Source organism: Elgaria multicarinata, chromosome 3 (genome assembly GCF_023053635.1).
Source record: "Elgaria multicarinata webbii isolate HBS135686 ecotype San Diego chromosome 3, rElgMul1.1.pri, whole genome shotgun sequence".
Lineage (NCBI taxonomy): Eukaryota > Metazoa > Chordata > Lepidosauria > Squamata > Anguidae > Elgaria > Elgaria multicarinata.
In genome coordinates, this window is record NC_086173.1 from 40494137 (window position 1) to 40509343 (window position 15207).

The 15207-nt window shown below is 42.4% G+C and overlaps 1 protein-coding gene across 1 annotated transcript in view; it reads left to right on the forward strand.

Annotated features, from left to right (window-relative positions):
- Positions 1–15207, forward strand: part of AMZ2 (archaelysin family metallopeptidase 2) — a 66519-nt gene that overhangs the window by 10813 nt on the left and 40499 nt on the right. The window contains exons 5-7 of the mRNA XM_063120047.1: positions 2052–2218; positions 3080–3256; positions 4801–4956. Coding sequence (XP_062976117.1) covers positions 2052–2218; positions 3080–3256; positions 4801–4947 — 491 coding nt within the window. The 3' untranslated portion in view covers positions 4948–4956. The remainder of the gene's footprint in view (positions 1–2051; positions 2219–3079; positions 3257–4800; positions 4957–15207) is intronic.

Below are 15207 nucleotides of genomic sequence, written 5' to 3' on the forward strand. Positions count from 1 at the left end.
TGTTCTGACATGGCAACTAAGACAGGCTAGGAGAGACACACTGGGCAGGTTTGCCCCGCACGACAACCCACCCTGCGAATAAGCTATGCAGTGTAGGTTGTTCTGTGAAGAACCCAAGGTGCACGCAATGGATGATTGGTCTCACCATGGGTTGTTCTCCCCTTCCTTCTGCCTCTGTCCTCCACCCAGTGTCCTATTGTCCTGTACTGTAGAACCTATCTTGTCTCCACCTTGTCTTTTTCTAAGCTAAGCAGTCCCAAATGTTGTAGCCTTTCCTAATAGGGAGTTTCTCTAACCCTTTGATCGTTTTTCTGAAGGTATTCTGAAGGTATACTTTCATTGTGAGGTCTGCTGTACATACATTGACTACAAGAGGGCAGTAGTAGTACATGTGAAGTCATTTAATAATGAAGTTTAGAGACTGCATTTTGCGTGCTTTCTAGGGCAGTAAGGTATCCTGACACAAACTTCATGAGACTGTTGCTTTATTTATTTTTTCAGAAAGGTTTGGGCTTGGCCTATCAGTATGGACCATGGCCCTTGTGATTCTCCTCCTGTCTCATTTTCCTGATGAAAATTGCCCTGTCTGAAGTGCTATTTATCCCCCAAAGAAGAGTGTGTCATGTAGTACGCCAGTGGACTTTGCAACTTGCTGCCTTGGGGCATGGTAATAACTAGTTTCAGAGGAGGATCAGACAGATATATACAGTTATATTGTGTCTTTTTAAGATGAGTGTGGTGAAGTGTCTAGAGGGTTGGGGTTTTGAATCGGTAGTTCAGCTGTGTGTCACACTCTCTCAGCCTAACCCGCCTCCCAAGATTGTTGTGAACAAAAGCATTTCTCTGAGCCCTTTAGAGCAACTTCAGGGGGACTTTCGATTTCCCTGGACCTCCTGCAGGCACCACTGTGCTGCCCTCAAAACCAAAACAAAGCAAAACAGTGATTTAGTGGCAACCCATTACAGAGCAGTAAAAGACAAACGTGGCTTATTTTTAAGCTAAGTTGTCGTTTTTACCTTTCTGTAATATTGTCGCTGAAAATTACTAGCAAACCAGTTTTCTTTAGTTCCACCCCCCCTTCTTTCTCTCTTTCATGCTGCTGCTGTTGCTGTGCATTTCAGCAGCATAGGGGCGGAGGGGAGGGGCTGTGTATAGTGTGTGGCCTGTGTGTTGCCCACCTTTGCCTTAGAGGAAGGGCAGGATTCAAATGTAAGAATAAAATAATAAATTCTCAGGCATTATAGCAGGTTAGGGCTAAAGGTGGGTCCTGAGTGTGATAAAGTTGAAGAGTACTAGGGTGACCATATGAAAAGGAGGACTGGGCTCCTGTATCTTTAACAGTTGCATAGAAAAGGGAATTTCAGCAGGTGTCATTTGTATATATGGAGAACCTGATGAAATTCCTTCTTCATCACAACAGTTAAAGGTGCAGGAACTATACTAGGGTGACCAGATTTAAAAGAGGGCAGGGCACCTGCAGCTTTAACTGTTGTGATCAAGAGGAAATTTCACCAGGTCCCCCATATATACAGATGACACCTGCTGAAATTTCCTTCCCAATACAACTGTTAAAGATACAGGAGCTCTGTCCTCCTTTTCATATGGTCACCCTAAAGAGTACTATTTTAGAGGCTGCAATAGGACTGGAGCCCCCAGAGGAGCCCAGGATTCCCCAGCCTCATAACCTATAATTCCCTTTTATCCCTTCACAAAGTCCTCCAGCACAGACTTCCAGTTCTTACAGCAGACTGGCAGAGTTTTGGAGCTGTCTGCTGTGCAGCCACAAGTGGCTCTGGAGCTCTAGAGAACACTTGGGATCTTTGCTGACCTTACCTGGCTCATTTGTCCAGATTGTTTTGCAGCTGCCCTAGTCTCAGTGGGGATCTAATAGTAAGATTCCTCCATGTCACATTCTCATGGGTGAAGAAAGGAGTACTTCTGACGTTCTAGAAGTACTCTCTTTGCAAGTTCAACATTTTGCCTATTTATTTGTTTTATTGCCCTGTCAGTGTAACAGTTTGCCAATTTGATTTCCTTTTTGCTATGTTAAGGAATGGGGATATTCAGCTTTGCCAGGTATGACAGCGACTTTTATAGTACAAACTATAAAGGCGTATTAAAGACAACTACAAAGAAGGTTCCTCCAGCTGACTATTCTGTGTTTGAAGGTTACTACACACCTGACATCACAAGTAAACTGCTCCTGAGATCCTGCAAAGTAAGTGTGTGTTGGATTCCTGGCATTACATATTCTATCTCAAACAATTTAGTACCCACATTTCCTCTCAACCTGTATAAAACAGATTTGGCTCTGTTCACCTTGACTGGATGTGTGGAAATTCCACAATTTGCTTTCGTTTGGTTTTCATAGAATATCTTAGAATAGGTCACCAGATTCACATCTCAGTTAAGAGTTCTGCCCGGATCTATGCTCCCTTTGCCCTGCAGCAGTGATGGGGCGAAAATCCGCTAGGTGTGTCATTCAAGGCCTGGGAGGGACAAATACAGAGCTGTCTGCTGCTTTCGCAGGCCCAGGCAGATTTTCGTCCCATTGCTACTTCCTGGATTACAGGAAGCTCTCAAAAGTTGGAGATCTGCCCTGGTCTACTAACTAAAGGGGCTTTTGTATCTATTTTTTCCCATCCAAAAATGTGCATCAATTGTAATTCTGCTGAAGTGGGCTAAACTGAAAGCAGGTCATTGTTGTGCTAGGTAGAATGCTAAAACATTAAAAGAACTTGTATTTAACGAAGGTCTAAATAAATTGAAGAGAGCAAGAATGGGAAGAATACATTTTCTAACAGAGCAATCCCAGTTATGTACAGAGTATAGTTTTTTTGTTCATTCATGTTATGTGGCACAGCAAGAATTAACTCAAATTATTTAACCATAAAATGATCACCCCTTTAAGCTTCCCACCATCCAAAAAGTGTGTTCCTTGGCTTGGAAAAGGGTTAACAATATAGTGGCGTGGGACTGGTCTTCTTAGAATAAGAATCCCATTTATTTGTTGGCTTATTAGATTTGCCTTTATTTATAAAGCACCATTACTGTACATGGCACTAAATTTGTGTTTCAGACCCTGACTCATGAAATTGGGCACATCTTTGGCCTCCATCACTGTCAGTGGTTGCAGTGTGTTATGCAGGGGTCCAATCACCTGGAGGAATCAGACCGACGCCCAATAGATCTTTGCCCCATTTGTCTGCGCAAGCTGCATTCTGCCCTGGGCTTCAACATGATGGAAAGATACAAGGTACAAAGAGCTTGTTCTGCAGCAGACTACGTTGCCATTCAGGACAGAGCTATGTATCCTTTTGTTCTTGCATATGACTTCTAAATATGGGACTAAGGCTTGAAGGTCATGTTGTCCCAGCAGTGTAGGAGCTGCTACCTTGCTGCTCCTTGGCAGCCTGACAGGTTAATATGAGAAGTCCCAGATTATGCAGGAAGAGCCCATGCTGTATCTACAGCCTGTACCAGTGCCAATCTTATGCTGGTGTGGGCAAGACTTTGGGACAGATATCCAGGGTCCAAGTCAACAGAATGAGCAGGAGGCCCACCAATGCAGCAGGGCTGCCTTACCACATTTTCATGTAAGTGAAATGATACACATTACATTACCATCTCAAGAGCCCACCCCATCCCCAAGATCATTAAGTCCTGAGTGTATTACTGCCTTGTTGCATTTCTGGGTGTGGGGAGGAGCCACAGCATGGTCTCCTCCTATGTCTTCCTGGGCTTCTTACTTCACATGGTGGTTTGGGAAACACCTATGCTATTGTAGCTCCCATGTTAGTAAGGTAATATAAGAACCCAGCCTATAAGGCACTTTGAGGCCCTCTAAATATCTGCACTAAGGCAGTAAGTTTTGTCCACTTTAGACTTCCTTAGTGGGGGGTGGGGTTTCCCCTCTGGTGCCCTGCAGAGTGCTACCCGAGGGATGGGGGTGGAATGGGGGCAAAAATGGCCCCTGGACACCCACCCTCAGAGTTGCTCACCTGTGCTTTGTAGTCAAACTTCCACAATATGACAATATGACAAGGGAAGTTCCCCAACCCCAAATATAACTATCAGTAATGAAAGCAGGACTCTTCCACCAAGCTTTTCTTAACTATCAAGGCTGCAGAAGTCTATCCATGATCTTTGATGCTTCAGTGGAATAAGAGGAAAAATATCTGACAGGAGAAAATTGTTGTTTATCCTGGCAAGCAACATCAGCATTACCAGAGCTCCTGCACCTTCAGTTTAAGTGGAGATCAACATAACTTTCTCCTGTGCGATACCCCTGAATCCTTGTACAACACTATATGGGTTGAGGAAATAGTTTCTCAGTCCAGTAGTTCTCAACCACAACCACCCTAGATCATGAGACATGAATATCTGGAAGGCACTGCATTTTACAGATACAGTTTATCATTGTGAATTGCTCAATACTTAGTTATATTTTTAACACTCTTTATGAGGGGATAAATCCATATCTAAAATTATTTCTAGGTGACCTTAACAGGTGGAACCTCCACTCTATGCTGTGTGTAGATCTGCTTTCTTTGTATTGCTTTCTGCCAGTTTAATGTAAAAGCATTGCTATAGTTCATTTCTTTGCTTCTCTTTTGTCTTCTTATCTTCCAAGATAAAAGGGAGAAAAGAAACTAGAGTCTCTGGAGGAAACTCTAGTCTGAAATATGCACAAAATTAAGTCATTGGTATAGAACAGAGGTGTCATGCCAAACCAGTTGATTGCTTTTTTAATCCTTCATGTCCATTTGATTAGACTTTTAATTAGTGCATTTCTTCTAGGCGCTGCAGAGGTGGATAGAGGAAGAAGCTAATAGAACAGAAGCAGGACTCAGCAGTGAAGCTAGATCAGGTTTGCAGAAACCAGTGGAAGAGTTTAAAGAAAGCTATGACTGGATTACCAAATGCCTAGATCTTTTACAGAAGTAAAATCTTTGGGTATGTAGGTTCAAAGAGAATGCTCTTATTTACTGCTAAAGCATAATGATGAACTTGCTGTATGTTTCATTGAGTTGAAAACTAAACACCTTGTCTTGTTGGATTTGTGAGTGAGGTCTCTCTTTGTCCCTAACTTTAGGGGGTCACCCCTTGTTCCAGAATATCAGATGGAACCCATAAAATATTATTGGTTCTTCCTATTTCAAAGCACAACAGCTACTGTGAAATCCATAGAACTGACAACAGAGATCCATACTTGCCTTAATAGTTGGTATTTTAGTTGACAGTTGAACCACTATCTGTCTGCAGCACTGTCGTGTCGCGTTTACTTGTCTTGTAAACATGGGATTCTAAAACAGGTAGCAGTGATTTTCTGGCATACAATGAGATGCATATGAATTTTATCAGAGAACATTCAGATAATGACTGTATTCACATGTTATGGCAAGCCATGGATTCTGGCTTATTAAATGATGATGTGCATAAGAAGCATTCTGTTGTATGCAGCCTCTTTATTCCAATTCCACTTTGCCTTTCATGCAAACAGGTAAACAAATCAGGAAACCACAGTTAAGCACAGCCTCTAATTTATGTATGAACTCTAAGACTATGGTTAATTTGTCCTGAACAAGCCAGGATTTGGAGGTCACTTTTAAGTCTGACATCTGATCCTGGCTTGTTTGGGAGCAATTAACCAATAGTCTCAGATTTAGACATAATGAGAAGCTATACTTAATTGCAGCTTCTTGGTTTGCTTACCTGCTCATATGGAGTGAGAAGCGGAGTGGGAGAAAATCGGCTACATGAACTACATTCCATTCAAGAGGCAGCTGGACAACCATCTGTCAGGTATGCTTTAGGGTGGATTCCTGCATTGAGCAGGGGGTTGGACTCGATGGCATTATAGGCCCCTTCCAACTCTACTATTCTATGATTCTATGAACTAAGTACTCTGCTCGCGCATTTCATGGCTTAATCAGTCAGGATTCATAACTTGCCATGACATGCAAATAGAGCCAATGTAAATAATCAAGTAAATAAAAGTTCTGCATTATCTATCTAGATTTTGTGATATCTACCTATTATGGAACTAAAATTCAGGAACAATGTTTTCAGAAGCAATTTTCATGGAAATTGATGGAGTTCAATCCCAAATAAATGTTTTTCAGGTAAGTGATGATTATTTGGAGTTAGTAGGAATTTAATTTCATATTAGTAGACTATCTGAACAGACAATGCTTCCTGTCTTTAATATATTAAATTAAATCGGGCAGATGCAATTGTTTTTAACCTAAAATTAACTTTGGAAGGTCTGTAGCTCTGTGGTAGAGCATATGCATGGCATGGAAGAAGTCCCTGGTTCAATCTCCAGCATCTCCAGAGAGGGCTGGAAGACCAGCCTGAAACCTGGAGAGCCGCTGCCAGCAACTTTTTATGTTCCTAGTTAGGGCTGTTCAGTAAAAGAAGTTTTAGGCTTCAATTCTATATTCACTTAGCTGGAAGAAAACCCCAATGAACTGACTGGAACTTGGGCTTCAGCTAGACCTACCAGGTCTAGCACGACAGAGGGGTGAGGATCTCACGATATTTTTATCGCGAGAGCTCCCCCTCTGTTTACACACAGCGCACGACAACCTTGGAGGGAGAGGACGTCACGCCCGCCATTTTGTTTTGTTTTTTGTTAAAGGAGCAGAGCGCATGAATGCTTGTGTGCAAAAGGAAAGGATTTTTTATTTTAAATTTTTCCCACTCCCCCCACCCCACCCGATGGGCGCAGAGCTGCTGAGGAGGTCTGCGCCCCATGCACGGCTCCCTGTGAATAACTGCGAGTTGGGACAAAACGCGACGTCTGCACACATGTTCCACGGTCTCGGGATCAGCTCGAGACCAGGGAAAAAGCGAGCTCTCAAAGGGTAGGGCATCCCCCCCCTGCTCCCGGGATCCTCTGTACATCATGTGGACACACAGGGATGATCCTGGGGATCGCCCCAGGATATCGCCCCATCTAGCTATGGCCTTGCTTCTGAGTAAGCATGTATAAGGACTGAACTGTTTGATCAGTTAAATTGCAAATGATTGGTTGATTAATGAAAATTTAAATATGGTTGCATATTACTGAAACCTCAAATGTGCCTTTTTGCAAGACTCAGAGAAGTGTAAAATAATCTACAGTTAATAAACAAAAGCTCTGTGTTTGGAAATGAAAAGGAAAATATTGAAAATGTCTTTTTCTTCTATTGCACTATTACTCTCGAACTAAAATAGCATCATAAAATAAACAACTGTATCCATCAACTAATTATACAACTTTTCCTGTATAATATTGCCAGGATTCGATCATTTTTGTCTGTCTCTTCTGCCAAGACTCTTGTTCATGCATTGGTTATTTCTCGGTTGGACTACTGCAACCTTCTTCTCACTGGCATTCCTGCTTCTCACATCAGTTCGTTGGTTTCTGTTCACCACTCTGCTGCTAAGATCATCTTCTTGGCTCGCCGCTCTGACCATGTTACTCCACTTCTGAAATCTCTTCATTGGCTTCCAATTCACTTCAGAATCCAATATAAACTTCTCCTGTTGACCTACAAAGCTTTTCACAGTCTAGCTCCTTCCTATCTTTCCTCTCTCATCTCACACTATTGCCCCGCTCGTGCTCTTCGCTCCTCTAATGCCATGTTTCTCACTTGCCCAAGGGTCTCTACTTCCCTTGCTCGGCTTCGTCCATTTTCTTCTGCTGCCCCTTATGCCTGGAACGCTCTTCCAGAACATTTGAGAACTACAAGTTCAATCGCAGCTTTTAAAGCTCAGCTAAAAACTTTTCTTTTTCCTAAAGCTTTTAAAACTTGATTTTGTTCTGACTTTTATACTGTTAGTTTTGCTCTACCCTGTGCCTGTTTGGTGCATTCTCTCCCCTTCTTATTGTTTTATTATTATTTTATTAGAATGTAAGCCTATGCGGCAGGGTTTTGCTATTTTATTGTTTTACTCTGTACAGCACCATGTACATTGATGGCGCTATATAAATAAATAAATAATAATAATAAAAAAACTGGTCTCCAAGATTGATCAACCAAAGGTATGGGGTTGTATCCATCTCTGTCCATCTCCCAGGATAACAAACATTGTTGGCAGAATGGATTCCTTCTCCAGCCTTCTGGGTGCTCACCAGATCTACTCCAGATGGTTGGAAGACCCTCTAGAAAGGATTGGTGGAGCAGGGAGCTGAAAGGGTGCAGAGCGAAGGAGAGCATGCAGACGTCCCATTGCACAAGTAGACGTTGGCTTGGGCAACACTGGAGGTCACCCTTAGTTGTTCTGATTTAAAGCTTGCAGCCTTTCTAATTAGAGAGGGATCCAGTAAACAAAGAACCTGTTTAAGGAGCTACTAGATCACCAAACACTTCCAAGCCTTGGCCCTTATACAATACAAACACCAAAAAAAATATCTGGTTTTGAAAATGTCTCCACATGGGGCCATTCTTTATAAAAGGGTATTTGGAAACAGTCCCTAAGAAATAGGAACTGGAGCAGAATTAAAAGAACCTTTTATTTTTTAAAGAAAGAAAAAGCTTTTAAGATTTAATAGGTGTGACGCATTTAATTTCCTGTTGTGTGATTTACTGTTACCAGGGGCCGGTAATACTTCCATCTCTGTCACATAATCCTGTTAAAACACTTCCTTGCCTATTTACCATTTAAGTGCACTTTTACTCTTTGCAACCTAAATAGGTCAGAATGCCCACTGTGCACAATTTTAGGGGTTAATTTTTGTTCATTACAGAACTTTATGTCCCTCCTATAAAAGCCTACACACTGTTCGTTGTTAAGGTTCTATTATAAAAGTCTAAAACATGTACTGTTGTTCACATGGTAGAAAAATAAGGCAATATGGTTTCATAGGAATCCAGATTTTAAAGATTTTTAAATTTAATTACTGCAATTTTTATTTCCTTTTTGTTATGATAACTGACATGTAAGTTACAGAAGCAGAATGCATGTATTAGTGGTCACACTAAAGACCAAAACAGGCAAGATACGTGATTTGATATATTGATACTTTAAGTTTAACATTAAAAGTAGTTGTAGAGTCCACCTAAATGTGTCAGGGCAATGGTATTGGGGGAGCAGAGAGAGGCTAAGTGTCACCCCCCAGTGTAAATCACCCCTGAAGCTGCTATTCTACTGTGAAAATATATATATATACTGTAAGTACCTTCCTTTCTCCTTCTCTCCCCAAATCTTTCTCCCCAATCTTTGCATTTGCACTACCTCATCAAGCGTGGGTTTGAAGACATGTCTTTGCTGAGGTGACTTTGACTAGGTTTCCACCTAATGCTAACCCATAATACTGGTTGTTTAATTCTGGGTTGTCATGTTGTGCAAACCCAACCACACTAACAAACTATGGTTTGTTAACCATGAACAACTCAGAAAGGAAACCCATGGGTTGTGAACTCTGGGTTATTTAAACCATGTGTTGTTATTAACATGTGAACCTGGAACTGTAGGTTGTGGGTTGTTTCGCCAAGCTACAGAAGCAGTAGGCAAGCATCATCATCATAATAATAATAATAATAATAATAATAATAATAATAATAATAATAATAATAAATAAAGCAGCTGCTCTACATGCCAGTACTACAGTGCCACAAAAGCATTTTGGATTCAGGAAGGAAGTGGGTGAAGAAGGAGAGAAACAATCAACCTGGAGGTTGAAAAAACAAATTGCAGTTTGTTCTTTTATCTGCCAGTTAAACCCCAGGTAGAGCAAGGTCAACAAACCATGGATTAGCATTATATGCGAACCACTGCCCTGGGGCTGGAATGCTGTGCTCACTTCCCTGATAGTAAGAGCCTTGTTGAACCAAGTAGGACTTATTTTCAAATAAATATACATGGGATTGGTGCCTTACGGTCTAGTCCTATCTCATATAAAGGAGTGTCTGAACAAAATAGGATGTAATATTGCTTGTACTGATACAAAGGGGCTAGCCTCTGCCTTGTACTGTTGCCCCCAGTGCAAACAACTCCAGGTACCCCCATGCAGCTATACCTGTGTAGCACATTGCGCAAGGCCTTAGACATCACTTAAGTGGGCAGAGGAGAGGGTGTAATATGGCAAGGACATAGGACTGGTCTATCCACAGTGTCAAGCCTGGGATCCGACCTTGCATCAGTGCAGAGCTACCCTTCAAAACTGTGAGTGTTAATTCGAAACACAAGCCTAATAAATATCTATGTAGCGCCTCATAAGAAAAAGGGCTCTAATAACCCCCTCCAAATAATAATAATAATAATAATAATAATAATAATAATAATAATAATTTATTTCTTACTCTCCTCTCCCTCTGGATCGAGACGGGGAACAACATTAAATACAAAAATACCATAAAATGCATAAAACTAATTAAAAACATATAAAACTGTTACAATATTAAAATAACAATAGGACATCTTAAAATTCATGTGGGAAGAAATCAGTCTTTATGGCTTTCTTAATCTCGGAAAGACTGTTAAATTGACGAATCTCTCCCAGCAGGCCATTCCACAGTGGCAGAAATATAAATACCACCAAAAACTCTCCCACATATCACATCCTGAACATGCCCCTGACATATAGTCCCTGCTTAACATGTAAGACAATGTCTCTGCACTCTTATCCTTCAGTAGTATTTTCAGTATAAACCCAGAATCCTGCTAAAAAGCTTCCCCCACCTACCCGCTGCCACTCTCTCAGAAAAGTGCAATTAGTTTCAAGATAATATGAATTTTAAATGCCAATGTGTATGTACACAAACATGAGTTTGAATCCATAAATTGGCTTAAAACGTATGTTTCTAAAAACCTGTAGCAGGAGGTGTTCAAAATTTTAAGAATAGCTGTTGCTGGTTGCTGCTCTGCTCTGGTGCAGAAAAGGAGAGGGCTTGGCATGGCCTTATTTTATTATTATTATTATTATTATTATTATTATTATTATTATTATTATTAACCGCCCCATATCTGAAGCTCTCTGGGCAGTTTACAAAGATTAAAAACATTGAACATTTAAAAACCAATATCCAAATTTTAAAATTTGTACATTAAAATTTGTACATGTACATTGATGGTGCTATATAAATAAATAATAATAATAAAACAATAAAAAGCATGAAACAGACTACATACCAACTATCTAGGGGTCAGTTAAAAAAATCAATATATACTATTAAATGACTGGGAGAAGAGAAAAGTCTTGACCTGGCACTGAAAAGATAACAATGTTGGCACCAGGCGAATCTGTAACATATGAACAACAGGTGTTCACCTTAACCAGAAGTTAAACAATGAGTGGCTACAAAGTTAAGGAAATAATGAAACAATAAACTTATAGCAAAAACAATCATACATATATATATATATATATATATATATATAGAATAAAATATGGAACACTTTTTAGAGGCATACACACAAAGATAATAAGCAGACAGACAACAGTAATACAATAATAAAGCTGCTCCACAATGTCTGTGAGTGGAGTCACATTGTGGAGCAGCTTTATTATTGTATTACTGTTGTCTGTCTGCTTATTATCTTTGTGTGTATGCCTCTAAAAAGAGTTACACATTTTATTCATATATATATATATATATATATATATATATATATGATTGTTTTTGCTATAAGTTTATTTCATTATTTCCTTAACTTTGTAGCCTCACCAGGCCAGTCTGGTCAGGGAGTTCATTCCACAGTTGGGGAGCCACCACTGGAAAGGCCCTCTCCCTTGTTGCCATCCTCCAAGTTTCCCTCAGAGTAGGTACTTGGAGGAGGACATTAGATGTTGAACATCGTGTATGGGTAGGTTCATGTTGGGAGAGGTATTCCATCAGGTATTGTGGTCAAGGCTTTATAGGTTAAAACCAGCGGCTCCTGCAGCTTTAACTGTTGTGATGAAGAGGGAATTTCATCAGGTGCTGCATGCATACAAAGGGCACCTGCTGAAATTCCCTTTTCTATACAACTGTTAAAGATACAGCTGCCCTGTCCTCCTTTCCATATGGTCACCCTAGCCGGTGTGGCATACGGCCGCAACGCACCGTTCTGTAGCCAGGCTGCTCGCTGTACTGGGAAATCGTCCTGCTTCGAAAGGTTTTGCCAATAACTTGCCCTACTACCCCTGAGAGAATGAGGACCATTTGCTGATCACACCCTGCCCTGTGCGGTGCGGAGCAGATACTAGAGCTTGCCTGTTCGACTAGGCTCGTCCGGGGAGGAAAGAGCTCGGCGCGTCCCGATTGGCCCAGGCCCGAGAGAAGGGGAGGTGCAAGGAGGCGCGTACATGTGCCATCAACTATGCAACATGGTAGCGGGCAGCGGCGGCCGAGCAAGTGAGGGGCGGAAACCTGTGAGTGAATGATCGATCTTGCTCTTTGGGGCAGGTTTTTTCCCCCGACCAGTGACGCTTTCGGGCTTTGCCTGGGGTGGGGCTCCTGACTATGTGGGGCTAATTGATGGTTAAGACGAATTCCGAGCCTTATTGGTAAATTTGTAGCTGCAATCCCTTTCTAGGGGAGGCCGCGGAGCTGGAGGTGTCAAGGCATCCAGGTTTGGAAGGGGACACAAAAGGATGGCAGATTAACTCCCCCCCCCCCAAAGTACCTCCAAACCAAGAGAGGATCGCGGTATTTGGTGTGTGGTGTCCATGGAAGCGTGATATTCCGTGTGCCGTATAAGGGACTCAATGACACCTGTGCGTAAAGATGCGCCCTTTAAGTCGGGAGAAGCGCAGCCCTGTCTTGAGAATGTTTCCTGGGTAGGAGGAAGCCCCATCAAGTTCAGTAGGGCTTGTTTCCAGACCAGCGTGGGTAGGACTGTAAGCCGTCCGGCTTTGCAAACATTTGCTGGTGATGGGGTGAAGGGAGGGGAGCGAATGGAAGGTCGGCAGCAACGCCAGGCAGGACGCGGTGCGGGTGGAATTTTCCTCTGCGTTCCCGAGCGCCGCCTAGCAGGGAAGCCATTCTTCTCCGAGCCCACCCTATTGGCAGCCCTGCCCGACGCCCTGCGCTCGAGGGCGTCGCAGCAGCTCCGGTTGCTCCTTCTGGCGTACGTGGCGTGAGGAGCGGAACGGGTTGCTCCCTCGCTCAGAACGAGAGAGGCGCTTTTGCTCGCGGGCTTCGCTGTTCTGCTGGGATGGCGGCGAAGGAAGGACTTCCCAAATGGCTTAGCCTGGGGGCGGGGGCGCTGGGCGTATTGGTACTCGATATTTTACGTCTTTAAGGCCTGAAATGTCTCATAATCTGTAGGTGAGGAAAGAAAATACAAAGAACATAAACAGTTCTTCCAACATTTTGGTTTTGGGTCAGTGGTAGAATTGGCCTCAGAATTGGCGCGTGTCTTTGACAGGACAGGGAGGAAGCAAGATAAACCCGGTTCTCCACCTTAGCGCTTCCCTGAACTGAAGTATTCTACTGTTTTCCTAACAGCTTGGCTCACTTCTTTCTGAGTGCAATGCGCTGAGCATCCAGCCCCAAACTCTAGTCCAGCATGAGGCGGGGTGTGTGGGGGGGAGAGAAAGAGAGAGTTAAAAGCCCAACTGTACAGCCACTCCTGAAACCTCCTTCAACAATTCTCGGGTTCTGGGCTGGGGATACAACATGGGAAGAAGGGCATTAAACGCTGCTCATTCCCACTACCCACCCCCTTATTACTTCAAGGGAGAAGTGGGGGCTAAGACTACTCATGGGTTGTAGTGGTGTCATCAAAAGCCAAATGCTTTCAGTTTTCTATTTTCCCATGCAATGTTATGGAGCCAAATGCTTACTAGTATATTGCAGCCAGTTGTCAACAAATGAAAGTGACAGCTGACATTATTAGTTCAATTGGTTTGTGCAAATGAAGGATTAGATCAGTGGTTCCCAAACTTTTTCAGGTAACCGCCCCCTTGGTTCCACAAACTCATGCCCAGTGCCTCCTACCCTACACTATAAAAATCATTATTCAGAATAGAGGTTTTCAACGACCCACTAAGGAAGATAATAACAACAAAAATTTAAACAGTAACAATTAATTGAATATTTATTCAAAATCCGAAGCACCCACTGCAGGCTTGCCAAGGGAGGGAGGGAAAAGAGAGCGAACGCCTGTTTTGCAGCCGGCATGGCGGGGCACACCAAGCACGGTATGTCTCTTCATTAGCGTTTTGGTGCTTTTGAAACATTTCAATTCACTGTTAAAAGGACTCTTCTTAAATGGTATTAATACATGTGTGGATTCTTCCCCTATATGGCTTGGGACCAAAGTACCTTCTCCCATAAAAATGTCCCTGGGTTTTAAGACCTTCTGGAGAGGCGCTTCTTAGAAAAGACCACCTCGAGCGCCCCCCTGCCACCCCTTTGCCTTTTAGCGTCCCCTGCCACCCCCTTGCCTCTTAACACCCCCCTATGCAATCCCACCGCCCCCAAGGGGGCAGTACCGCCCACTTTGGGAACCACTGGATTAGATGGTATATCTAAAACACAGCCCAAGGAAGACCCCAAGGCACTTGTATGTGAGGTACCATTGACAGATGTAGGTACTTCTTGACTAATTCCTGGTAAGGACTAATAGGACCTGCTCATTATAACCCTGCCAATTCTGTTTTCAGCTCCAAATACTACCCAGGTTTGTTATAGGGGAAAGATGCAGTCATGAGGAAAATGTCTATATGTTTATAACACATTTATAATTCTGCATAGTTTACCATGAGGAAACCACCCCACCCCCCAAGAACCTTGGAATTTATTGACAGCTGCCTGGAGAACCGTGGCCAGGCATTGGAGGTTCAGATATATCCCTAGACAACTAGGTTCTACAGTTTAGGATATTATGTTCATGAACAAATGAACATACTATGTTAATGCCTTTATGGGTTTCAGTATTTGTGGAGGAGTTTTTTTGGGCCCCATTAGCTCCAATAAAATTCTGATTGGTTCAAGATAAATTAGAAGCAAAAACTTATGAGGTTAGATAAAAGAAGAATTTCTAGGGATTATGCTAGTTTCAGGGGAGCCCCCAGAAGCTTATGGGGTATGGATGTGTATGCGTCCTCTTCTTCCCTAAAAGATAATAATGTGTATATGTATGGTGCTTGCAGTAATTTGCTTTAATGGACATAAATATTTTCTAGGTCCCTTACAGGAACAGCACACTAGAGGGAACTATGTATCCTCTTGAAAGCAATACCTTGCATTAAGCAGGCCAAATGAGCATTTTCTGTCAAGCAAATATGTT